The sequence below is a fragment of the Triturus cristatus genome, chromosome 1_2 (genome assembly GCF_964204655.1).
Source record: "Triturus cristatus chromosome 1_2, aTriCri1.1, whole genome shotgun sequence".
In the NCBI taxonomy this organism is placed as follows: domain Eukaryota; kingdom Metazoa; phylum Chordata; class Amphibia; order Caudata; family Salamandridae; genus Triturus; species Triturus cristatus.
This window is the reverse complement of record NC_140580.1, coordinates 171,749,101-171,775,058: the sequence shown is the minus strand read 5'-3', so window position 1 is coordinate 171,775,058 and position 25,958 is coordinate 171,749,101. Positions and strand designations below refer to the sequence as shown.

Here is a 25,958-nt window from a genome sequence, read left to right as displayed (position 1 = left end):
GCCATCACCTCGGCTAGACGGGTGAGTGAGCTCCAGGCTTTATCTTCAAAGCCTCCTTTTCTGTCTGTTCATCCGGACAAGGTTGTCCTTCGGCCTCGTCCCTCCTTTCTTCCGAAAGTGGTGACTCCATTTCATCTTGGGCAGTCTGTCACCTTGCCCACCTTCTTTCCGCCTCCGCATCCTTCCAAAGAGGAAGAGAGGCTCCACCGTCTGGACCCAAAACGTGCGCTCTCCTTTTATTTGGACAGCACAAAGCAGTTCCGGGTGGACGACCAACTTTTCGTTGGATACGTGGGTGCTAAGAAGGGGAAAGCTGTGCACAAACGGACCATCTCTCGGTGGGTCGTTTTGTGCATCAAAATTTGTTATTCCTTGGCAAAAAAGGACCCTCCTGCTGGGCTGCGCGCCCATTCTACTCGGACCACTGCGGCTACTACTGCTTTGGGACGAGGTGTCCCTTTGCAGGACATCTGTCAGGCGGCAACGTGGGCTTCGCTACACACGTTTGCCAGGCATTATTGCCTTGACAGCCAAGTCCGGAGGGATGGCTTCTTTGGCCGTTCTGTCCTCCAGGACTTTCTGGTGTGATCTTGGTTCGCAGACCCACCACCGGGGATGGTATTGCTTGGGTATCTATTCTAAGGTGAGGAATCTAACTAACGTGTTTCTTTCAGATGAACAAGTTACTTACCTTCGGTAACGATGTATCTGTAAGAAACATTAGTTAGTTAGATTCCTCACCGACCCACCCATCCTCCCCGTTCTGCGAACTGACATCTAGGGTTAAGGTTATCCTTTTCAGGCCCCTAGATTTTGTTTTTGGCACCAGTGTCGGTCTTTGCATGGCTCTGCGTTCCTGGCGCGGAAGGCTATGTACAAGAACTGACGTCCGCGCGCGAGGGCGGCGTCTAAGTACTCCGACGACGTCATCCTGGCGCACGACGCCGACGACGGACGCGGAGCCGCAGACGACGCCTAGCGACGCGCAAGGGGTATTGCTGACGAAAAATCTTCCGGATCCAGTCTGACGCCTGGGGATATTCTAAGGTGAGGAATCTAACTAACTAATGTTTCTTACAGATACATAGTTACCGAAGGTAAGTAACTTGTTCCTTTGTCTTTAATTTTTGACATATGAGGTGGAGGCAGAAGCCATGTGAAAGCTCCACTTGTTTTGGGCTCGAGAGCCCAAAAGGACCGAACTAGAGCCAGACAGCTGGCTCATACTTTCTGCGGCTTGCCCACCTCTTTCCACCCTGGTTACTTGTGCTTCATGCAGTGAGCTATATTCTACAAGGCTGCAATGATAAAGGTTGCATTTCTAGTGGGAGTCATGAAACACTTCCTTCCTATGGAACCTGTGGTACTGCACAGCGCCCAGGGCTGGGAACATGCTATGGTGCTTTTTCATATGAAAGATAGTTTTTATTTTTTCAGTCTTACATTTAGGGTTAACGTTACCATGTCAAGGGTGTAGTAAATTCTCAGCACCGCAAAGCAGCCGAGATTCAGTGGAATCCATTTGTAAGGTCTTCTCTTGGTGTCTGGCAGCAGACAAATAGAGATGTCACTTTGAAGATTATATTCATTTTCCATGACGTTTAACTGTTTACTAGAGGTGGGCAAGTAACTGAAAGCTCGATCCTGTAGCCTGACTCTGACAGATCGAGGTTCTGTTGGAACCTAGAGTCCACAATGAGCCAAGCTTTCTTGCAGCTTCTGCTTGCCACCTGTTGCTATAAACCCAGTGCTGCAGACCTTGGAACTGGGAAACCAGGTTTGAGTCTCTACATCGACTCTCAAAATCCTGTGATTTTTGGACAAATCACTTCCTCGCTGTGTGCCTATAAGCAATGAATGTGGTCTTGTGTAATGTAACTGTGTCTGTTAAACCATCCAACTGGGCCTTCAGATGGAGTTCATGCTATATAAAAATGGCAAAACAAATGCACAAAGAGGTAACAACAAAGCCATAACATAAGGAAAGACAAATAGATACTCATTTTGTGGCTGATTTGCACAAAGTGAAACCTGGATAAATCGCAACTTCACAGCTTAAATCTTTTATTTCACCCCCCAAAAAATTTATTATCGTCTATGAAAGCACTTTCAAATGTATAAGTTCAGAATACCAGTTGTTCAAAACCCTAGTGTGCTTGATTTAATGGACTATAATGTTGCTCTATAATAATCTGGGCCACATACAGGGTTTGCTTGACAATTGTCGTGCCTTTTTAGTGCGCTAGTGGTTTAAGTTTAAAAATTAACACTCTTAAGTGCTTCTCAGTGCTATGATGTGAGGTATCTGATAGAGACTTCTAGCCACAGATTCCTTACCTTAGAATTCTCCACAGACGTCAGACTGGGTCTGGAACTTTTCTTGAACATACCCCTGAGCTCCAATAGGTGGCATTGTTTGGTTCCATGTGGCATCATCTGCGCCTGACATGACGTGCATGGTGCCTATATAGGCGCCACCCAGCGCTGACATCTGTTCTTTTCTTTCCGCGCCAGTAAGCGCAGATCCAGGAAGAGCTACCCCTTAGTAAATCTTTCACTAACTTTTTTCAACGTTTTGTTGAAGTGTTTTGATGTTCTTTCCTCTTGGTGTGGCAGGAATGTCATCTAAAATGGCCTGCTGTGCTTGTCACTGCTCGATGTCTGTGATGGACACACACCTTGTGTGCCTCTGGTGCCTAGACCACGACCCGAAGGCCTGCTCCAATTGGCGTGCCATTTACCCGAAGGTCCTGATGTAGCAACCCCTCATCGCCTGGCAGCTCGACATATGATGGTACGACAATCCAGATCCCTGTCAAGAGGAAGGTTCCAGGAGCGGTTGCAGAGTATGGGATCCTCGTCACAGTGAGTTGTCGGGCCATTTGGGTAAATACTGCCACAAAAAGAAGTAATCGAAGCGTGCTTGGACTTCACCTCATCCGTCGGCTGACACGACAAGGGAGCATCCCTTAATGCTTTGCTTTACAGTTGGGCCAGCACCTGGGCCGCCTCCGTGCTTCACCGTGTTTCTGGGAGTTAGAGCGACCCCCACCCATTTGAGATAATTATATGAGGCTGTGCACCTCAAATTTGGGCGGCCTGTTCCCTCCGGTGCGACTTTGGGGCCCGTGGGTTCAGGAGTGGCCCCTACCGGATCCACATTGGCGTCTCTGGCGCCAATCGGGACCCAAGGATCAACAGGTGGATCTTGATCGGTGCCGGTCATGCCACGTTGACCTTCCCCGGCGGCCACCAGCGGCACTTTCACCATTTATATCCATGGCTACAACACGGAGAAGGAGGCACTGACTGGGGCCATGCATTTCAGGCCAGCGTCTGAGCCCTATTCTTATGGGCTTGGGCTCTGGGACTAATGAGAGGGGTCTCTGGACCCTGAAGAATACCAGCCATATGATTCCAACATGAAATGGTGTGAGGATTTGGCGGATGCCAACGGACTGCATACTTCTCCAGATACTGGCATGCTTTCTCCCCCTAACGTGGCAATGGAGGAGGGAGCTTAATTCGCAATTAATGGGGAGGAGGGCGGGTGAGGTCCTGCACCTTAGTTTGCCCTCTGTGGCGGTCTAGGCTAATGTCTTGACAGAAGTGCTTCAGCCAGGAATGTCCCCTTCAGAACAGCTTTTCCCATTTAACAAAGCACTTACGGATGTCCTGCTTGGGACCTGGTAGAAGTCCAACACAGGGGTCTTGTGAACAGGATAATAGCCCGCCACAGCCCTGCTCCAGGACACCTCAAATTCCTCACAGAACACCCTACCCCAGAGAGCTTGGTGGTCCAACCCTCCACTTCCCACCTACATCTAGCATGTTCCCAACCGCCCCACTGGATCAGGAAGAGGCTGGATAACTTAGGCAAGAAAATGTTTTCTTCCACCAGCCAGACATTGGGGTCTGTGAACACCGCATGCCTTTTGGGCCGCTGTTACCACGCGCTCTGTAGTATATGGTTGTGCAGGTGCTGTCGCCTGTTGTGGAACAGGCCAGGGCCTTGCTCTCCCAGGCTGTTGCCGACGGGAGGTATGCAGTGCAGTTCGCCATTTGATGTGGACTGGATACCACTCACTCAATGGGCAGAGTGGTTTTGTCGACACTGACCCTACAAAACCATGCCTGGTTAAGGAATACTGGCCTTTCTGGGGCTGTCCAAACATTACTTATGGACTTGCCCTTTGAAGACTCCCGTCTCTTCAGAGACCCGATGGATTCAGCGGTGGGGACTTTAAGGACAACAGGACGGCTGCTAGGTACTTGGGCCTCTCCATGGCCCCTCGTCACCCCCAATTGGCCTTTCGCTCCTTAGGTGGCCATGGAAGGGGCTTCCAGCCACGTCTTTACAGGCCCAGCCACCGCGGCGCACAAGCTTCCCAGCCTCTGCGTTGCCGAGGACACGGTTCCCACAGACCCTGTGGGTTGGGCAGCCAGAGGTCGGGCTAGTCCACCATTCCTTCGGCAGCTGCAGCCTCCAAAACCTTATAGTCTGCCCTCTTACCATCATAGGCACCCAGTAGGGGGCAAGATTTGCTGTCACCTCCCCCACTGATGGTCTATAACATCAGATCGGTGGGTTTTGCAGAGTGTCTGAATGAACTACTCCCTTTGCTTCAAGGCTACCCTTCCCCCCATGCCACCTACTTACGAGAGGCTGACAGAGGACCACCTATCCATTCTCCGCCAGAAAGTGATTGCTCTCTTGGCCAAGGAAGCCATAGAGAGAGTGCTGATGCCAGAAGTGGATAGTGGTTGCTATGCCAGCTAAAATGATTCCTCCTATCCTCAACCTGCGCGCACTAATTTTTTCCGCAAGAAGAATGTCAAAAGGCTCAGGTGCTGTCTGCCCTGGACCCAGTAGACTGGATGGTAACTTTGAACTTGCAGGACTCATTTTCACGTCCCCATCCTGCCCGCCCACAGACATTACCTGCGGTTCACGGTTGGTCACGAGCACTTTCAATTCACAGTTCTCCCCTTTGGCCTTACCATCACCAAGGTGATGGCGGTGGTTGCAGCTCATCTACTGGAATCAGTGGTGCCAGTCTTCCCTTATCGTAGCAACTGGCTGTCTACGGTGGACCTCCTGCATTTGCTGGGTGTTCACTATCCGCATATCGAAATCACACCTGACTTCCTCTCAGACGCTCCCTTTCATCGTAGCTGTTCTGGACATGGTGCAGTATCTGCCCTAGCCTCCAGAATGGCGAGTCCAGGATATTCAGGCTAGGATACCAATGTTTCAGCCTCTGTCCTTGATTTTGGCGGGACTAACTCTGAGGCTACTGGGACACATGGCCTCCTCCATCCTGCTGGTGACACATTCTTGTTGGCATATGCAGTCACTGCAGTAGGACCTGAAGTTCCACTGCGTGCGGCAACATGGGAATCTCTCTGACATGGTCCAGATCTCGGAGGCAACTGCGAAAGATCTGCAGTGGTGGTTAACGCATCACAGCTGGGTCGGCGGCAGACCGCTCTCCCTTCGCCAGTCAGATCCGACAGTAGAGACGGATACGTCACTCTTGGGATGGGGCAACCATAAGGGAGAGTTGGAGATCAGAGGCCTGCGGTCTCTGGTAGAATCCAGACTCCACATCAACCTGTTGGAGCTCTGGGTGATCCGGTTGGCATTGAAAGCCTTTCTACCCTCCGTCAAGGATGTTCACAGACAACACCAACACCATGTGGTATTGCAACAAACATGGAATGGTGGTGTCGTGGACCCTTTGTCAAGAGGCCCTGCGTCTCTAGACAGGCCTGGAACATCAGGGCATTTCCCTGGTGGTTCAACATCTGGCGGGCTCTCTGAACTTCAGAGCAGACAAATTCAGCTGAAGATGCCTATTGGATCACGTATGGCGTCTCCATCCGGAGGTGGTGCAAGGTTTCTTTCAGCAGTGGGGAGAGCCATGGTTAGATCTGTTCGCCGAGAACGCTCAATGTCAGTAGTTCTGCACAATGGAGTTTCCAAGGCTGCTCTCGCTGGGAGACACTTTTCATCTTGAGTGGAGCTCAGGACTCGTCTACTCCTTTCCACCCATACCACTCCTGCCCAGAATTCTCAAGAAGATCTGGAACAACCGGGCCCAAGTCATCCTTTTGCCTCCGGACCGGGCACAGAGACTCTGGTATCCCGAGCTGTTGGGCATGGCCATCGTCCTGTGATCAGGCTGTCCCTTCCGTAGAATCTTCTGTTGTAACAGCAGGGGAGGGTTCTCCACCAGACCTTGCAAATGCTCCGCCTTCTTGCATGGAGATTGAGTGGTGGCAGTTGAGAGCTTTCTACCTTCCTCCCAAGTCTGTAACGTTATCTTGGCAGCCAGGCATCCCTCCACCAAACAGTTTACGCCTGTCATTGGAGAACATTTGTGGCATGGTGTACAGAGAAACAGATCGATCCTCTTTCTGCCCCCCTTGCTCAGGTTCTTCTATTCATCCTGTCTATACCCAGCAGGGTTCTGCTCTGGGCACTCTAAAGGGCTATCTCTCTACTATTTCAGCTTTTCTGTGGTTGCCTGACCAGCCATCCCTCTTCCAAACCCCTATTGTAAATATGTTTCTGAAAGGTTTATAAAATGTGTTCCCACCTTATCCTTTCATTATGCCCCAGTGGGTCCTCAATCTTGTTCTCACTTTCCTTTTGTGGGCTTCCTTTGAGTACCTGCACAAATGTCCACTCAGGCTCCTTACTATCAATACGGCCTTTCTCGTGGCTATAACATTTGTCTGGAGTGTCGGTGAGTTTCAGGCATTATCTAAACCTCCTTATCTGAACATCAACCCTGAGAAACTGGTGCTGCATACAAGAGCTACCTTTGTCCCGAAAGTGGTCACACACATAGGACAGTCCATCACTCGATCTACTTTTTACACTCCACTGCATCCCTCCAAGGAAGAGGAGCGACTTCACTGTTTGGACCCAAAAAGAAAGTTATCATTCTACCTTGACCGCACATGAGAGTTCCAGTTGGACGACCAACTCTTCGTGGGGGTATGTCGGCGTGAAGAAAGGATTGGCCGTATAGAAGAGGACCATCTCACGATGGATCGTGCTCTGTATCAAAATCTGCTACGCATTGGCTGATAATCAACCCCCTGAGGGTGTGTGTGTGCGCGCATTACACCGAAGCTAAAGCTGCAACCACTGCCTTAGCATGCGGCGGTCTGGTCCTTGATATATGCCAGGCGTCAACGTGGGCTTCCCTGCACATGTTTACCAAACACAGCTGCCTAGACAGTCAGGTCCACAGGAATTTCTCATGTGAAAATGATCCACAGACTAACCTCCGTGGAGGTATTGCTTGGGTATATATTCTCAGTTAAGCATTCTAAGATTAGAAGTCTCTATCAGATGAACAAGTTACTTACCTTTTGGTAGCGCCTTATCTGGTAGAGACTATCTAGTCCCAGATTCCTTAATGACACACCCATCCTGCCCGCTCTGTGAATTACTTTCTAGGTCACTCGCACACACTAAGAATGGGGGAGAGGCAATATCCCCCTACTCCGAACTCCCCTATTAAATGACTATCACACAGACGGAGGAGTAGGGAGATGCAATACAGCGGTGGCATGTGCTTCGTGAAAAAATACTGCCCTCACTCACAGAATTGTGACATGCTTCATCATTGGGCTTGCTTCAACATTGCAGTGTTGTTGGTTTTCCTTTTTGACTTGCAGTTTTGTTTGTCTGAAAGAAACACGTTAGTTATAGATTCCTTACCTTAGAATTACCCCCAGGCGTCAGACTGGATCCGGAAATTTTTTTTGTCAGCAGTACGTCGTTGGCGTCTTGTTGCCGGGATGACGTCGCGGCAGCTACTTAGACGCCGCCCTCACACGCTGACGCCAGTTCTTTCTTTTTCCGCGCCAGCCAGCGCAGATCCGGAGAGAGCGGTACCTCCAGTCACTTTTTGAGCGACTTAAGTCTACGACTCCTGGTGCACGTAGGGATGCCCGGCTTCAAGGCTTGGGGATCCTGTTCCCGACTGATGTTCTGTTACGGATCCGCACCGCTTATGCTTCTTTTGCCTGGAGCGCAACCACGACCCCAAGTCGTGCTCCGACTGCCGGTCCATGGCTCCGAAGACTTCTTGAGCGTCGACAGTCGGTTCCGTGCCGTTCGAGGTCCCAGTCATGAGGGAGGTCGAAGGACCGGTCGCGGAGCAATCTTCACTCTTCCAAGTCTTCGAAGACTTCGCACTGGGGGTCGGATAAGTCGAAGCACAAGAAGAAGTCGAAGAAGCATCGCTCTTCGACTTCTCCCCATCGGTCGACTGACGCGACAAGGGATGCGGGTGGTGTCCTTCCCGCGGCTCCGCGTGCGGAGCCCAGAGAGTCCACTCCGGGCTTATCTCCCTACACGGGGCGACTCCTGCCCAGCTTCGTAAATTGTACGAGGCAATGCATGCCATCTTTGGGCAGCCCAAACCCGCTGGCGCGCCTGCTACCGCATTCGACGCAGGTCGGCCCCCTGGCCGGCGTCGACCCAAGCCTTCATCCTGATGTGGACCCGGAGCCGGACCGGTGTCGTCCGACGCCAGATCCGGTGCCGAGCGGGGTTTTGGTGCCCCTGTTCACTCCTGGGGTCCCTGTTAGGCCAGATTGGCACCCAGAGGATGAGGAGGAGGACTGGGAGGGGTCAGGTGACCCTCTGACTGAGCAGCTAGAATCTGAGCAGGATCGCAGAGAGGAACTGGGGGATGCCAGTGGTCTAGACACCTCCCCTGACCTTGGCATGCTGTCTCCTCCTACCGTGGCTACGGAGGACGGAGCGTTATACGCAGTGGTGTTGCCTAGGGCGGCCGAGGCTCTCAACCTCAAGCTTCCTCCGGTGGCGGTCAGGACTAACCTCCTGACAGAGGTGCATCAGCCGGCCGCAAGCTCTTTGGAGCTCCTGCTTCCATTTAATGAGGCCCTTACCGACGTCCTTTTGGGCACCTGGTCCAGGCCCATCATGGGGGGTCCCGTGGATAGGATGATTGCCCGACACCACTGCCTGGCTCCGGGCGACCCCACTTTCCTCTCCCAACACCCCACCGCAGAGAACTTGGTGGTCCAAGCCTCTACTTCCAAGAGCGCCTTCCCTTCCGCTCCACCGGAAAGGGAATTCAAGAAGCTGGATCATCTTGGGAAGAAGATTTTCTCTTCCGCCACCTTGGGACTGCGGTCAGTAGACACTGCATGTCTGCTGGGCCGTTATTCCCACACTGTGTGGGATACAGTGGCGCAGGTGCTGCCTCAGTGTCCAGACGAGGCCCGGACAGTGCTCTCCCAGGCTGTTGCCGCCGTGAGGGATGCAGCAAATTTTACCATCCGTTGTGGGCTGGATACCGCCGACTCTTTGGGCAGGACAATTTCAAACGTCAGTAGCCCTTCGTCGCTACGCCTGGATGAGATCGACTGGCTTTTCGGGGGATGTCCAGAATACCCTCATGGACATGCCCTTTGATGGCCGTCGCCTTTTTGGCGACAAAGCGGACAACGCCTTAGAGCGTTTCAAGGACTCATGGGCTACGGCCAAGTCCTTGGGCCTCTCCAGCCGCCCTGCGCAGTCTGCTTTTCGCCCCTTTCATGGCTACAGAAGGGGTGCCCCACTACGTCCCGCCGCCCACAGCCACAGGCCACAGCAAGCTTCCCAACCTTCGCGCAGCTGGGAACTTGGGAGCCACCGTCGTGGTTCAGGGGGCCAGCGGGCGGGCCTGTCCACCAACCCCCTCCTCTGCTGTAGCCTCCAAACCTTCCTAGTCTGACTTTTCAGGCCCATCAAACACCAGTGGGCGGCAGGATCCGCCATCACCTCCCCCACTGACACTCCATCACGTCGAACAGGTGGGTTTTGCAGATACTCTGAAGGGGCTACTCCCTCCCCTTTGAAGCTATCACTCCAGCCATGTCACTGCAATACCACCGCATGTCGGAGGATCACCTGGGCCTTCTCCAACAGGAAGTTACGGCTCTCAATGGCCGAAGAAGCCATCGAGCTTGTTCCTGTCCCAGAAGGTGGTCGTGGTTGTTATTCCCATTATTTTCTGGTTCCCAAGAAGGACAAGGACCTGCGTCCTATCTTGGATCTCAGGAACATCAACCGCTTCCTCTGGAAAGGGAAGTTCAGGATGTTGACGCTTGCTCAGGTCTTATCTGCCCTCGACCCGAAAGACTGGATGGTAGCGTTGGACTTGCAGGCTGCTTATTTTCACATCCCAGTCCTACCGCCGTTACCTGCGGTTCACGGTAGACCACGAGCACTTTCAGTTTACCGTGCTCCCCTTTGGCCTTAACAGCGCCCCTCAGGTGTTCACAAAAGTGATGTTGGTGGTCGCAGCTCATCTGCGCAGATCGGGGTTTCAGTCTTCCCCTATCTCGAAGACTGGCTGTTGAAGGCGGGCTTGCTCCAGGCAGTCATCTCCCACCTCCAGACTACGGCCTGCCTCCTGCATTCGCTGTGGTTCTACATCAATGTGCCGAGTGACGCCTGATTTCCTCTCAGAAGCTCCTCTTCAGCGGAGCGGTTCTGGACACAACGCGGTTTCGGGTTTATGCTCCCGAATAGTGTGTCCGGGATATTCGGGCTATGATTCTGATCTTTCAGCCTCTACCCCGGGTTTCGGTCAGGATGACCCTGAGGCTGCTGGGCCTCATGGCCTCCTGCTGGTCGATCATGCCAGGTGGCATATGCGGGTTCTGCAGTGGGGCCTGAAGTTCCAGTGGGCGCAGTACCAAGGGATATCTGTCCGATTGCGTCTAGATCTCGGAGGGCACTGCACGACAATTGCAGTGGTGGCTCACGAACAAGGATTGGGTCAACGGCAGATCCCTCTCCCTTCCCCATCCAGAACACACAGTGGTGACGGACGCATCCCTTCTGGGATGGGGCGGCCACATGGGAGAGGCGGAGATCAGAGGCCTCTGGTCTCCGTCGGAGTTCGGGCTCCATATCCACCTTCTAGAGCTCCGGGCGATCCGTCTTGCACTCAAGGCATTCTTTCCCTCTGTTCGGGGAAGAGTAGTGCAGGTGTTCACAGACAACACCACCGACAGGTGGTACTGCAACAAACAGGGCGGGGTGGGGTCGTGGACCCTATGTCAGGAGGGCCTCTGCCTCTGGACATCGCTGGAACATCGGGGCATATCCCTGGTGGTTCAACAACTGGCGGGTTCACTGAGCGCCAGGGCTGAAGAACTCAGCCGCAGGTGCATGATGGCTCACGAGTGGCGTCTTCACTCGAGGTGGTGCAAGGTCTCTTTCAACAGTGGGGAGAGCCTTGGTTAGATCTATTCACCACCGAAGAGAATGTGCAATGTCAGCAATTCTGCGCGTTGGAATTTCCTAGGCGGCACTCGCTAAGCGACGATTTTCGTCCCGAGTGGAGTTGCGGTCTGTTGTACGCCTTTCCCCCTATACCACTTCTGCCCAGAGTGCTGAAGAAGATCAGACGCGACCGGGCACAAGTCATCCGTGTGGCTACGGATTGGGCACGAAGAGTCTGGTATCCCGAGCTGCTCAACATGGCCATCAATCCTCCAACCCGTCTGCCTGTTTGCGAGGATCTTCTGTTGCAGCAACAGGGAACGGTCCTCCACCCGAACCTGTCCAGCCTCCACCTCCTTGCGTGGAGAATGAGCGGCAGCAGTTGACGTCTTTTGACCTGCCTCCCGAAGTTTGTGATGTAATCTTGGCAGCCAGGTGTCCCTCCACTAAGAACGTATACGCCTGCCGGTGGAAGAAATTTGTGGCATGGTGCACAGCAGAGGCTGTGGATCCCCTCTTTGCCCCTCTTTCTGAGGTCCTCTTGTTCCTCCTTTCTTTGGCTCTGCTCTGGGTACTATCAAGGGCTATCTCACGGCCATCACTGCCTTCCTTCGACTTCCAAATCACCCTTCTCTTTTCAAGTCCCCGGTTGGAAATCATTTCTTGAAAGGCATAACTCATCTCTTTCCTCCTATTCCTTTCGTTATTCCTCAGTGGGACTTGAATCTAGTTTTGACATATTTCATGTGCGCTCCCTTTGAGCCGCTTCACAACTGTCCTTTTAGGCTTCTGATGCTTAAAACTGCATTCCTGGTTGCCATCACATCTGCCAGAAGAGTGAGTCTGCTCCAGGCTCTTTCATCTAAGCCTCCTTTCCTGTCTGTCCATCCGGACAAGGTAGTTCTCAGGACTCGTCCATCCTTCCTGCCCAAGGTTGTCACTGCCTTTCACATCGGACAGTCCATCACTTTGCCAACCTTCTTTCCGCCTTCAAAAGAGGAAGAGAGGCTCCACCGTCTGGACCCAAAACGTGCGCTTTCCTTTTATCTGGATTGCACGAAACAGTTCCGTGTGGATGACCAGCTCTTTGTTGGGTACGTGGGCGCCGAGAAAGGTTGGGCCGTACACAAGCGGACTATCTCCCGATGGGTCGTTTTGTGTATCCAAGCCTGTTCTCTGTGCGCCATTCCACCAGTGCGATGGCAGCAACTACTGCTCTGGGACGAGGCTGTCCTCTGAATGACATCTGTCAGGCAGCTACGTGGGCTTCGTTGCACACAATTACGAAACACTTCTGCGTTGACAGTCAAGTCCGGAGAGATGGCTTCTTTGGCCGTTCTGTTCTTCAGGACTTTCTGGTGTGATCTTAGTTCGCAGACCCACATCTGGGGTTGGTATTGCTGGGGTATCTATTCTAAGGTAAGGAATCTATAACTGACTTGTTCTTTCAGATGAAAAAGTTACTTACCTTCTGTAACGATATATCTCTAAGAAACATCAGTTAGTTATATATTCCTTACCGCCCCACCCATCCTCCCCGTTCTGCGAACTGATTTCTAGGGTTAAGGATATCTTTTCAGGGCCCTAGTTGTGTGCACCAGTGGTCAGTGCCTTGCATGGCTCTGCGTTTCTGGTGCGGAAAGTCGTGCTCAGAACTGATGTCGAGCGAGGGAGGCGTCTAAGTAGCTACCGCAACGTCATTCCGGCGACACGCCGCCAACGACTAACGCGGAGCTGACCGGCCGTTTCAGGCCAGCCAAACACCTCATGCGCAGTGAAGCTTTCTCCAGCCCCAGCTGTGTTGCTGGGGCTCGAGAAAGCAGGCACAGGCTCCCAGTCTGTCTTGGAGCGTAAAGTTGTAGCGATCAGGCCAATCATGCCGCTGCTATCCTGCAGCGTCATGATTGGCAGCAGTGCAGTCTGGGAGCCTGTCCCAGAAGAGCGGGATGGAGCAGAGGCGGCGGCGGTAAGGTTTATTTTTTTTATTTGGTCCCCCAACACCCTCCCAGCTCCCTCCTCCGGCCCGCCCGACCACTTTGGCAGGGGGCGTGCCACGACAGCCCTTGGTTCTACTTTCCCTATAAATTTGTTGACTCGCCCACCTCTATTGTTTACCAGACACAAAGACTATTTTTAAGCCATGTTTTATTGGGTAAGAAACACAGAAGGAAGTTCATGATCTGCGACTGCAGTTCATCCCAAGTCTGAGATACTGCACGTATTTTGTATATGTGCATGCCTGGCGTTCTCGCTCTCTCCCCTTATAACCATAGAAATTCCCACAGTATAGAGATGAAGAGGTGGGGCGTATCTGGCCTTGTCTTTCCTATCACGGAACGCTATCATCATTTTAGTTTTAGTATTGAGCTTGCAGTTGCAGCCAGGTTAGGTTAGGTTAGAGCGGGGAGAGGCTGGGCTCCTGTGACCCAGAGGGAGAAGGAGTGGTTGCTGCACCCAAAGTGCGCATGACGGTTTGGCCGGCCGTCTTGGGCCGGCCTAACAGACATGCACACTTTGCATGTTCTCCACCTGCTGTATTGCACAGCCTGGGTGGAGAACCTTCAGGGCCTCTCAGTCCCTCTCTGAGCGCCGAACCATGGCCCTCAGACCAATCACAACTCTGCTGTAATACAGCATTGTGATTGGCTTGTGGAGTCCTGTAGTCTTGGAGTCTATGTGCTTCCTGGTTCATGTGTCGGAGGAGAGGTAGCGGCAGGCGACCAGCAGATACGTTTTCTTTATTTTTTTGCTAATTCCCCCACCCCCTGCCACCATTCCCTACCAACTGCCACTGTCTGCTGATCAAATCCGACAATAGAAGGCTCTCTGACGCTAAAAAAGAATTAGCTCAAGAATTAGCTCACCGCGTTACTTGAGCTTGCTTGTTGGATATCGCAGACATCGTGGTACACTACCAATATCGCGGGAAATCCGCACATATGCAGAATCCCAAAAAGCTGGTAAGTCCGCATAGGGGAGGGCATACATCACAGAAAAGTGTTTAAAGGTAGAGGCTGCATTTTTATTACTACTTGACACCAATGGGTGCCAAATTAGTAATGGTGTAGTAAAATACAGTGCTTTCCAGTTTCCGCTGAAAAACCAATATCTTCAATGTTGTTTTATCTGTTATGATTGTTTTTTAACCGGAAACCCTATCTGGAAAAAATGTAGCCTGAAACAAAATCCAGTACGTTCTTGATTTAAATACATTATGCACAGAAAAAGTTTTGGATGCAAATTTCTTAAAGTCTGCCTTACATTCTGTATTTAGAGTTTCAAGCAGTTGTCTTTTAAGCACTGAAAGTTTAAACTCTATATTGTGGCATCATATTTTAGCAGCTCTCTTTGGTGAATTGCAATATAGTAATTTCTAGAAGTAACCCTAATTTAAGCATTCCGAAATGCTTAACGAAATGTAGCTTATTCCTTTCTTGAATTGTTTCTGAGCTAGAAGCCAACAAAAATATGTATATATTTTCATAATTACTTGTGATGTCTTGCTGGTGCAGCGCAGTTTATTTTTTAGTTTGTAAATCACACATGCATCCTCATATTTGCTCCGAATCCCTTTTTCCACAAGGTTGGTGGTGGAGTTTGCTCCGAATCCCTTTTTCCACAAGGTTGGTGGTGGAGTTAAGACAGTTGGTCCATTTTATTAGGGTATGGTGACACATCAAGCCGCTCTTTAAAATCCTGAATTAAAATATATATATTAATTGGTGTTATTGCTAAAATATTGTTCTCCCGCATGTTTTTATTAATTTTAGAACATGAAGCTCCATATTTTTGTTTAAGAAAATGCTCAATTCTGTTTAGACCTAAATATCAGTCATTTTACATTTGTTTATTACTGAAACTAAATTAAGTTTGTATTTATTTTTATTGCTGCAATCCTACTTCCTATAGTTGTTTCGCAAATTGGAGCAGTGCAACACTGAGCTGAAGAAGTACAGCCATGTCAATAAAAAAGCCTTAGACCAGTTTGTGAATTTCTCTGAGCAAAAAGAGAAGCTGATAAAACGACAGGAGGAATTGGACAGAGGTTACAAATCTATCATGGAGCTGATGAATGTCCTAGAACTTCGGAAATATGAAGCCATACAGCTGACCTTTAAACAGGTACTTTTTTAAATTGTGGAAAACAAACTGAAGCAATTTAATAACTAGAGTGACTTGAAGGTTGAATGTATTTTGTTATTCATTTTGTGTCTGCTGAATGTTTAATATCCTATTTCCAGCATGAAATTGGGTCTTACAAACCTGCAAGCATGATAGAAGCATAGGTCATGGTCTAACTTTCTTTAATTTTAGTTTTTAGCTTGATATTAGTTTTCATTGGCATTGTTCCAACTACAGAGTATTTGTTTTTTTAAATGCACCCCAGAACTTTTTTTCCCCTCGTGGGTCAAAATATTGCATTTTACTCATATTCCTGTGAGGGAAAGCTCCCGAATCTGCCACACAAGTGGGGTACTGTTTTTATTAGGAGAAGTGTAGGAATGCTGGGTGGCAGGAATTTTGTGTATCTACATGGATTCTGTAACTTTATCTCCCAGGATTTATTTTCAATCATCAAACTTTTAATCTGAAGAAGAGCGAGATAAGCAACAAAGGGAAGGGAAAAAAGAGGGAAAGACAGAAAAACTGAGAAAGGGAGAAATCAGGAATGAAAAAGTACCTGTGAGAGAGGTAAAGGGGCAGTATGAGTTTGTTGGGAGATGAAAGAGACACAAGTTGAAATCAAGACTAGACAGCCTTAGTATTCATCAGCCCTGACATTTGGCATCTGTGTCAGTGGGCTTCTTAGAAATATCTGCGCCCAGGCACACATTTCTTTACAAATTAAGCACTAAGTAGCTGGTCATTTTTATCCTCTCCACTTGTGTGCTTTTTCTAATTAAGTGTGCTTGACTTATTCCAACTGACCCCAAACCATGGCCAGAGGAGTGCTTTCGTTGTGCATTATTGTGAGCACTTGCTGCCTGCCCATGTGAGAAATTCTCAGCCAGCAGCTTGTTGCAATGCAACATACTGCTGTGGCCTATTTGGAGCTTCTTACAAACAAGCTCCGGAGGGAATACTTTGCAGTGACTTCAAATTGTACTGCAAGCCACAGTACCAGTATTGTGCAGCTGGCTAAACTGTGAACTCTTGGATAGAAATTGTCAACATTAAGGGTATAACCTTCTTGTGGGAGTCGGGGGTCAAAGAAAATGCACGGACTGGGGACCTTAACCCAGGACAGACGAACCTCTTATCCCCTTTAGTGACGCTCTTTCTGATGACTTATGGCCACCTGGGCAAAACCAAGATCTTGCTCTCCAGTTATCAGCCAGGTAGCAAGGCGACATATGCCTGCCCCTGGGGATCCGGATTTCCTTTTGCAAAATCCCACCCGGAAATGCCTAGTGGTACAAGCAAAATTAATCCATATGCATTTCCGACCACCTCACCTGAAAGGAAGTCCAAACTTATGAAAATGTTTTCTAAAAGCATGTATGTGAAAGAAACACATAGTGATAGATTACTTATCTTAGAATTATCCCCAGGCGTCAGACTGGATCCGGAAAGTTTTCGTCAGCAGTACCCCTGTGCGTCGGTAGGTGGCATCGTGTGGCTCCACGTCCGTCGTGATCGCCGAGATGACGTCGCGGGCGCTACTTGGCCGCGCCCACTCGCGCTGATGTCAGTTTTTTCTTTTACCACGCCATCAAGCGCAGATCTGGGAAGAACAGGAACCCCCAGTCAATTTTTGACTGACTTTTTTTAGTCCTTTTTGTCTCTATTTTTTCATTGAGTCTTCGACTCCTGGTGCAGTTAAGATACCCGGTTTTAAGTTCTGCGAGGACTGTCACCGTATGAAGTCGGTAACGGACCCGCACCGTGTGTGTCTTTTCTGCCTGGGACGCGACCACGACCCCCAAGTCGTGCCCCTTCTGCTGGACCATGGCGCCGAAGTCTTTGTGGGAGCGGTCCCGAAAGCTGCCGGAAGCCCGGCAGTTGGCTGTTAGAGGTCCTGGTCCCGTGGGAGGTCGAGGGATCTTGCGCGGAGTCATCACCATCGTTCTTCAGGATCAAAGTCTTCGCACTCTGGGTCAGGTAAGGTGAAGCACAAGACGTCTAAGAAACGTCGTAGTTCTTCGACTCACCCTCGTGTGGGTGGTGCCTTCCCCGTGGCTCCGGCGGAGCCTATGGTGTCGCCGCAGGCCTACCCGCCTTTCCCAGGTCCGTCGGCAACTCCGGCCCAAATAAAGCAATTAATGTCGGCCATGGCTCGCCTCTTTGGGCCGTCGGGTCCCACTGGTGCGCCTTCGGTCCCTGCAGTCCCGACTGGGGGTCCTCGCCTTTCATCGCCGGTGGCTCTGGCCCCGGCGTCACTGCTGGCTCCGGCCTCAGCACCGCAGGACCCCCCTGAATCCAGGCCTGGATCCCGGTTGACCTTTAACATCTCCACCGACATCGACCCCACCGGCACCACTTCCAATGTCGCCCACTCCTCGGGACAACGTCGACCCCAGTTTCAGCCCCAAAGTGGACGTGGCATCGGGCCAGCATCGATCGATGCCGTTCTCGGTGTTGCTCAGGGATTTCTATCCCCATGTCCCTGCTCCTTATTTTAGGCCTGATGAACAGCCTGAGGAGGAAGGGGAGGATTGGGAGGGGTCTGAGGACCCTCCTGCAGCTGATTGCGTGTATGGACAGGACTGGGCAGAGGAGTTGGGGGAAGCCAGTGGTCTGGATACCTCACCAGACCTTGGCATGCGGTCTCCTCCTACCGTGGCTACGGAGGAGGCTGCTAGTTATGCTGTGGTGTTGCATAGGGCGGCCGAGGCCCTACACCTCGTGCTCCCTACTGTGGCAGTCAGGACTCACCTCCTGACAGAAGTGCCTCAGCCAGCAGCTACTACTGCGGAGCCGCTGCTTCCCTTCAATGAAGCACTTTCTGACGTTCATTTGGGCACCTGGTCCAGGGGCTCCTGTGGATAGGAACGTGGCCCGACGCCATCGCCTGGCTCCGGGTGACCCCATATTCCTCTCCCAACACCCCACCCCCGAGAGCTTGGTTGTCCAAGCCTCTGTTTCCTAAACCGCCTTTCATTCCGCACCATCTGATAGGGAATCCAAGAAACTGGATTAGTTTGGAAAGAAGATTTTTTCTTCAGCCAGTTCTGCGCTGCGGTCCGTGAACACCGCATGCCTCTTGGGCCGTGATTCCCACACTCTGTGGGATACGGTGACGCAAATGCTGCCTCAGTGTCCGCAGGCCCGGACAGCTCTCTCCCAGGCTGTTGCAGAGGGGAGAGACACGGCTAAGTTCATGATTCGTTGTAGCCTAGAAACCGCCGACTCACTGGGCAGATCATTTCCAACGACGGTGGCGGTCAGACGCCATGCCTGGTTGAGGACAACTGGATTTTCGGGGGATGTCCAAAGCACACTTATGGACATGCCTTTTGATGGCCGTCGCCTCTTCGGCGACAAAGCAGACAGCACGTTGGAGCGGTTTAAGGAATCGCGAGCTACGGCAAAGTCCTTGGGACTCTCTGCGGTCCACCCTCCTCCGCCTTCTGCTTTTCACTCCTTTCGTGGCACCAGAAGGGGCGCCCTGCAGTGTTCTCAACAGAGCCAAAGCCTGCGCAGCAATCCCAGCGCGGCCGCAGATGCGGGTTCCACAGTGGCGGACCAAGGGGCCAGGGGGCGGGTTAGTCCACCTCCACTCCGGCCACCTCTGCCTCCAAATACTCCTATTCCGAACTTTCAGGCCCATCAAATGCCAGTGGGTGGCAGGCTTCGCCATCACCTCCCACACTGGCGCACCATCATATCAGACAGGTGGGCTTCAGAGATATCAATCAAAAAGGAGGATTGGGCTAGGTTCACCCTCCTATGTGTTCAAAGTGTAGCAAAAATTATCCGTGGATGACGGATCAAAAGAACCTATCCAAGGACATATGGTGGTTCACCAATTGGGTGGAAACCAACCTCTGTTAAACGAAAAGAAAATGTCGTTTCTTGAGTCCCCTCACTCACCCAGAGTTGCCCCTAGGTGACATGCTTCATCATTGAGGCCATCCCAAGCATCTACTGCTTGGGGCGTGCTGCGACTTGCGGAGTTACATAGGAGCACTTATTTTGTGAGGATATTTGTAGTGCTGTGTAGGGGGAGTGGTGTAAGTGATATTTAAAAATGTACCTAACTAGTGAGCCAAAGTTTTATTCCTGCTCCCAGTTGGCAAGAATACAAAGAGGTAAATTTAAGGGAAAAATAACTGTTATGTAATTATAATCCCTAGAATTGTGTCGACATGTTTCGAGGTATCCCTTAAACCTCTTCTTCAGGACAGCAAAGGGACCATCCCCTTGTGTACTACTCCATGCAGGACCTATAGTTAAGTGAAAATAAAGATAATGAATGCACACCTATTGTGTGAGCATTTCGAAAAAATACATACGGTTGATTCTGATCACGTAGTATTTATTTTATGGTCAAATTGCGCCTCATGTTCTGTCTAGGTTGAGGTGCCTGTAGAACCTGTGCTCAGCAACCCTCTGTCAATACGACCTACTCGTTCCCAGGGTGGACCGCATCTTGATAGTCCAAAGGGGCTACTCCCTCCCCTTCGAAACTACTCCTCCAGCCATACCACCGCATGTTGGGGGATCACTTGGTGCTTCTTCAGCAGGAAGTTGCGGCCCTCTTGGCCAAGGGAGCCATCGAGCGCGGTCCGACGCCAGAAGTAGGTCGTGGTTGTTATTCTCTCTACTTTCTGGTGCCAAAGAAGGACCAGGGCCTGCATCCTATCTTGGACCTCCAGAACGTCAAACGCTTCCTCCGCAAAAGAAGTTCAAGATGCTCACTTTGGCTCTGGTCTTGTCTGCTCTCAATCCACAAGACTGGATGGTAGCGCTGGACTTGCAGGATGCTTACTTCCACATCCCAGTCCTGCGGGCCCACCGGCGTAACCTGCGGTTCACGATAGGCCACGAGCACTTTCAGTTCTTCGTGCTCCCGTTTGGCCTTACCAGCGCCCCTCTGGTGTTCACGAAAGTGATGGCGGTGGTCACAGCTTATCTGTGCAGATCGGGGGTTTCAGTCTTCCCCTATCTCAACGACTGGTTGTTGAAGGCGGGCTCGCCCCAGACAGTCGTCTCCCCCCTCCAGACTATGGCCGACCTCCTGCATTTGCTGGGGTTCTCCATCAACGTGCCGAAGTCGCACCTGATTACCTCTCAGAAGCTCCTCTTTATTGGAACAGTTCTGGACACGGCACAGTTTCGCGTCTATCCTCCCGAACAGCGAGTCTGAGATATTCGGGCTCTGATTCCAATCTTTCAGCCCTTGTCCGGGGTTTCGGTCAGAGTGACCCTGAGGCTGCTGGGCCTCATGGCCTCATGCATCCTGCTGATCGATCATGGCATATGCGGGCTCTGCAGTGGGACCTGAAGTTCCAGTGGACGCAGCATATGGGGAACCTGTCCGATCACATCCAGATCTCGGAGGGCACTGCACGACAGTTGCAGTGGTGGCTCACGAACCGGCATTGGGTCAATGGCAGATCCCTCTCCCTTCCCCAACTGGAGTTTATAGTGGTGACAGATGCGTCCGTCCTGGGATGGGGCGGCCACATCGGAGAGGCGGAGATCAGAGGCCTCTGGTCTCCGGCGGAGTCCAAGCTCCACATCAACCGTCTGGAGCCTTGGGCGATCCAACTTGCAATGAAGGCATTCCTTCCCTCTGTCAAGGGGAGAGTAGTGCAGGTGTTCAGACAACACCACCGCCATGTGGTACTGCAACAAGCAAAGCAGGGTAGGGTCGTGGACCCTCTGTCAGGCTCTGCGCCTCTGGACATGGCTGGAACATCAGGGCGTTTTCCTGGTGGTTCAACACCTGGCAGGTTCTCTGAACGCCAGGGCGGACGAACTCAGCCGCAGGTGCATGATGGGTCATGGATGGCGTCTTTACTCGGAGGTGGTGCAAGGTCAGCAGTGGGGAGAGCCTTTGTTAGATCTATTCGCCACCGAAGAGAACGCGCAATGTCCTCAGTTCTGCGCGTTGGAATTTCCAAGGCGGCACTCGCTTGGTGGCGCTTTTCACCGTGAGTGGAGTTGCGGTCTGTTGTACGCCTTTCCGCCTATACCACTTCTGCCCAGAGTGCTGAAGAAGATCAGGCGCCAGTCATCCTTGTGGCCCCGGACTGGGCTCGAAGAGTATGGTATCCCAAGCTACTCAGTATGAGCATCAATCCTCCGATCAGACTGCCTCTTCGGGAGGATCTTCTGTCGCAGCAGCAGGGGATGGTCCTCCACCCGAATCTGTCCAGCCTCCACCTCTTTGCGTGGAGATTGAACAGCGGCAGTTGATTACTTTCGGCTTTCCTCCAGAAATTGGTGATGTCATTGTGGCAGCCAGGCGTCCCTCCACTAAAGTGGTATACGCCTGCAGGTGGAACAAGTTTGTGGCATGGTGCACAGCAAAGGCTGTGGATCCCCTTTCTGCCCCTCTTTCAGAAGTCCTTTTGTTCCTTATTTCTTTGGCCCAGCAGGGCTCCGCTCTGGGCACTATCAAGGGCTCCCTTTCTGCTATTTCGGCCTTTCTCAGGCTCCCTGATCAGCCCTCTCTTTTCAAGTCCCCTGTTGTAAATAGATTTCTCAAAGGCATTACACACCTTTTTCCTCCTATTCCTTTTGTGATGCCACAGTGGGACTTGAATTCTTACATACTTGATGTGCGCTCCCTTTGAGCTCCTTCACAACTGTCCTCTTCGTCTCTTGACCTTGAAGACTATCTTACTGGTGGCCATCACCTCCGCTTGGCGAGTGAGTGAGCTCCAGGCTCTTTCTTGTAAGCCTCCTTTTCTATCTGTCCATCCTGACAAGGTTGTGCTCAGGGCCGTCCTTCCTTTTTGCCAAAGTTTGTTACGGCCTTTCACATTGGGCAGACTATTACCTTGCCCACCTTCTTTCCGCCGCCTCATCCTTCCAGAGAGGATGAGAGACCCCACCGTCTGGACCCAAAACGTGCGCTCTCATTTTATCTCAACCGCACACAACAGTTCCGGGTGGGTGACCAACTCTTTGTTGGCTACGTTGGCACCAAGAAAGGTTGGGCGGTACACAAGAGGACTATCTCCCGCTGGGTCGTCTTTTGTATCAAAGCCTGTTACTCTTTGGCTAAAAAAGAACCTCCGGTGGGATTGCGTGCTCATTCCACTAGAGTTACTGCAGCCACTACTGCATTGGGACGTGGTGTCCCCCTGCAAGACATCTGTCAGGCAACCACGTGGGCTTCGCTGCACACGTTTACGAAGTATTATTGCCTGGACAGCCAAGTCCGGAGAGCCGGCTTCTTTGGCCATTCTGTTATCCGGGACTTCCTGGTGTGATCTTGGTTCGCAAACCCACCACCGGGGTTGGTATTGCTGGGGTATGTATTCTAAGGTAAGGAATCTATCACTGTTTCTTTCAGATGAACAAGTTTCTTACCTTCGGTAACGATATATCTGTAAGAAACATTAGTAGTGATAGATTCCTTACCGCCCCACCCATCCTCCCCGTTCTGCGAACTGATTTCTAGGGTTAAGGTCATCCCTTTCAGGGCCCTAGTTTCAATGCGCCAGTGGTCAGTATCTTGCATGGCACTGCGTTCCTGGCGTGGAAAGTCGTGTACAGAACTGACATCAGTGTGTGTGGGCAGCGTCTAAGTAGCGCCCGCGACGTCATCTCGGCGACCACAACGGACGCTGACCCGCACGACGCCACCTACCGACGCGCAGGGGTACTGCTGACGAAAACTTTCTGGATCCAGTCTGATTCCTGTGGGTAATTCTAAGGTAAGGAATCTATCACTTCTAATGTTTCTTACAGATATATCGTTACCGAAGGTAAGTAACTTGTTCTTCTGTCTGCTAGCCTTGCCATTAGGTCAGTCACCAGCAGCTGCCTCCTGGTAAGGTAATCGCAAGAATGCTTTGTGGGAGTGAATGGCGGACAGGTTGCCAGCTATACCGGAGAACGTTCAGCCAACCCTACAATGTGTCATATAAGATGACCAGCAAAAGACACACAATTGATGGACGGAATGCAGAACAAATCAAAACATTCACCCCCAGTAAAGAGATCTGGGTTCAATCCATCATTCTTTTGCTCACCATGCCACCCCAGTTTAGACATGGCCATATGCAAATCAGTCTTGACCCTGTGCCTCATGGGAACAGTCCAGCCCGAACTGCTAGGCCAGGTCCTCCCTGGACCAGAAACAAGCATCCTAGGACCAGTTTCGGAGTTTCACCCCTCTTCAGCCAGGATAGTTTGATTCCAGTGGCACAGTGAGCCCATACATCACGATTACAACCATAAGATGGCCAGGACATGACAAAGTATTCCATACTCTCGGACCAGGACACCATAGACTGTCTGGGTAGGGCAGTTTGGACCAGTGTGGTGCTTAGGCACCATGCTTGCATTTGCTCCACTGGCTTTTTGTAGGAAGCTGGCTCTCTGTGTACTGTACCAAGATGAGGTATAGTGTGCAGAGAATACAGTGGATCTACAGTGGCTTTAGTAATGCTAAAGTAGATAATACTAATGCTCTATTTTGTGGTAGTGTGGGCCAGCAGTTAGGCTTATCAGAGGGTAGTGTTAAGCATTTGTTGTACACAGTGGTAATAAATGAAAAACACAATATAAATAAATTTGAGACCAATTTATAAAAATAGTACTTGGTTATATAAATTTTGCAGAACCACAGAACTTCGTCTTAGGTAAATACATTTTGTAATAGAAATACTTTTCAAGGTAAAAATGTGGACACTGCAATTTTCAGACTTTGCTATGATAACCTATGGGAGGAAGAAAACATTTAGCATACATATAGGTAACATCGACTTACAAGACCAGTCTGAGGAAGTTAAGATCAGTATTGGGTAAGGTTCAGTTCAGTTCCGCACAAGCAGTGCACCATAAGGGCACAGGTGCGGCCGGGTGTAAGATTGAGGTCGGGCGCCCAATACAAATCAGTGGGGAGTGGGGCAATCGGACAGGGGCTGCTTACAAGTAAGTAGCAGCGGCTAGAGGGACCTGTCTCCGGGGATTGAGGCTAGCACTGGACAGGGCCCGAAGCAGCACCAACACTACACCACCAGCAGCACAGGGGCAGCTGGGCGCAGGGTACCAATACAACATTGGGTGCCCAATGCAAAGCAATGGAGAAAGGCCCAATCGGACAAGGGCTGCAGGCTCAGGCCTGGAGGCCGGTCAAAAGAAACCAACAGCTGGACAGCTAAGTTGTGATGTTCGGGGACATTGGGACACCTTTGCTTCTCTTCACCAAGGCCCAGGGCAGGTGGGTGCAGCAGTGTCTTTCAGTGTCAGAAACCGCTTACAGGAGTAGGTCACGGTTGGGGGGGACTCTGTGCAGAGGCTGCAGGTGCCGTTGTTTAGCCCGGGAGAGGTCAACTCACAGTGAACTCAGGCTCTGGAGTGCTGGGGAACCTTGCTGGAACCGGTGGGGCACTTGGACTCTAGCCAGAGGAGTCTGATGCAGAGGTGGAAATGGGGGCAGGCCTGGTGGTTCTTCAGGTTCCAAAGTCTTTACTTTGAATATGGTTACATTGCAAACTGTTCTTGGGAGATCTTGGTCTTTATTGAAGGCAGGCAGTCCTCCCAAGGTTCTGGAGGTCGCTGTGCTGCGGGTCGAGTCATCTGCGAACACAGTATCGTTGAGGGTTGCAGTCAGGCCGGTAGGGCTGGGGGCAAGTCAGTGGTTCGCAGCAGTCTTCTCTGCTGGTGCAATTCTGTGGTGTCCGGCTCTTCTTAGGTCATCAGGGAACTGATTGTCAGGGTCTGAGGATCCCAACTAAATATCAGTATAAGGGGCATTACAAGAGAGTGACATGTAGTGGCCAGTATGCCCCTTACCGGGAGTGTCTACACCCTCTATTATGCCCACTTCGTGTGGGACAGGAACATAGACCTAGCCCTGATTGGATAAGTCCCACCATCTTCAAGATAGTGGGCACTGAAAAGTGTACTTCACCTCTCCTCCAGCACCTGAAGGTTGGAGTTGGCAGGGGGGGGGGGGGGACACCTCCTATTCTTTCTAAGTTTTCCCACTTGTCCTCCTGTCAAAAAGGGGGTGAGGACTGGAAAAAGGCCTGCCCCCTCTAACATGAGAGGCTGGGGTTGCATTACAAAGGCGGTAAAGCCTTTAAAGCTCCCCGCCACGGATGGCTCTTCCTGACCAGAGGGAGATGTGAACATCTCCACCCAGAAAAAGCATTGTTCTCGACATCAGAGCGCACAGGCACTCACCCCATGTGGTAAGAACACTGTCTGGTAGTAGCAGGCTGGCTCAGGAGAGGTGGTGACTGCACTAGGAATTGGTGGGTTTCAGGGCACCCCTCTAAGAAGTCCTCTGTGTGAAATTTTAATAAATCTGACACTGGAATCAGTGAAAGCTTATGATGAGATGTTTGGTACCAAATATCCTATACTTAAGTGAAGCCATTATGGAGCTGGAGAACTCGTAATGACGAGTGTCCAGCCCATGTACTTACTATGGCTTCCCTAGTCACTTACAGTATCCAGGAATCGACAAGGATATTGCAGGGGCATACTGCTTGTGCAGATATGTCCTCACAGGAGATATAGTCTACCCTGCCTTAGGACTAAGGCCTGCCAGAGGGGTGTC

At 51.2% G+C, this 25,958-nt stretch overlaps 1 protein-coding gene across 1 annotated transcript in view; it reads left to right on the top strand.

Moving 5' to 3' along the window:
• Nucleotides 1-25,958, top strand: part of SMC3 (structural maintenance of chromosomes 3) — a 789,692-nt gene that overhangs the window by 631,831 nt on the left and 131,903 nt on the right. Inside the window, exon 25 of the mRNA XM_085603430.1 lies at nucleotides 15,176-15,388. Within this exon, the coding sequence (XP_085459556.1) occupies nucleotides 15,176-15,388 (213 nt within the window). The remainder of the gene's footprint in view (nucleotides 1-15,175; nucleotides 15,389-25,958) is intronic.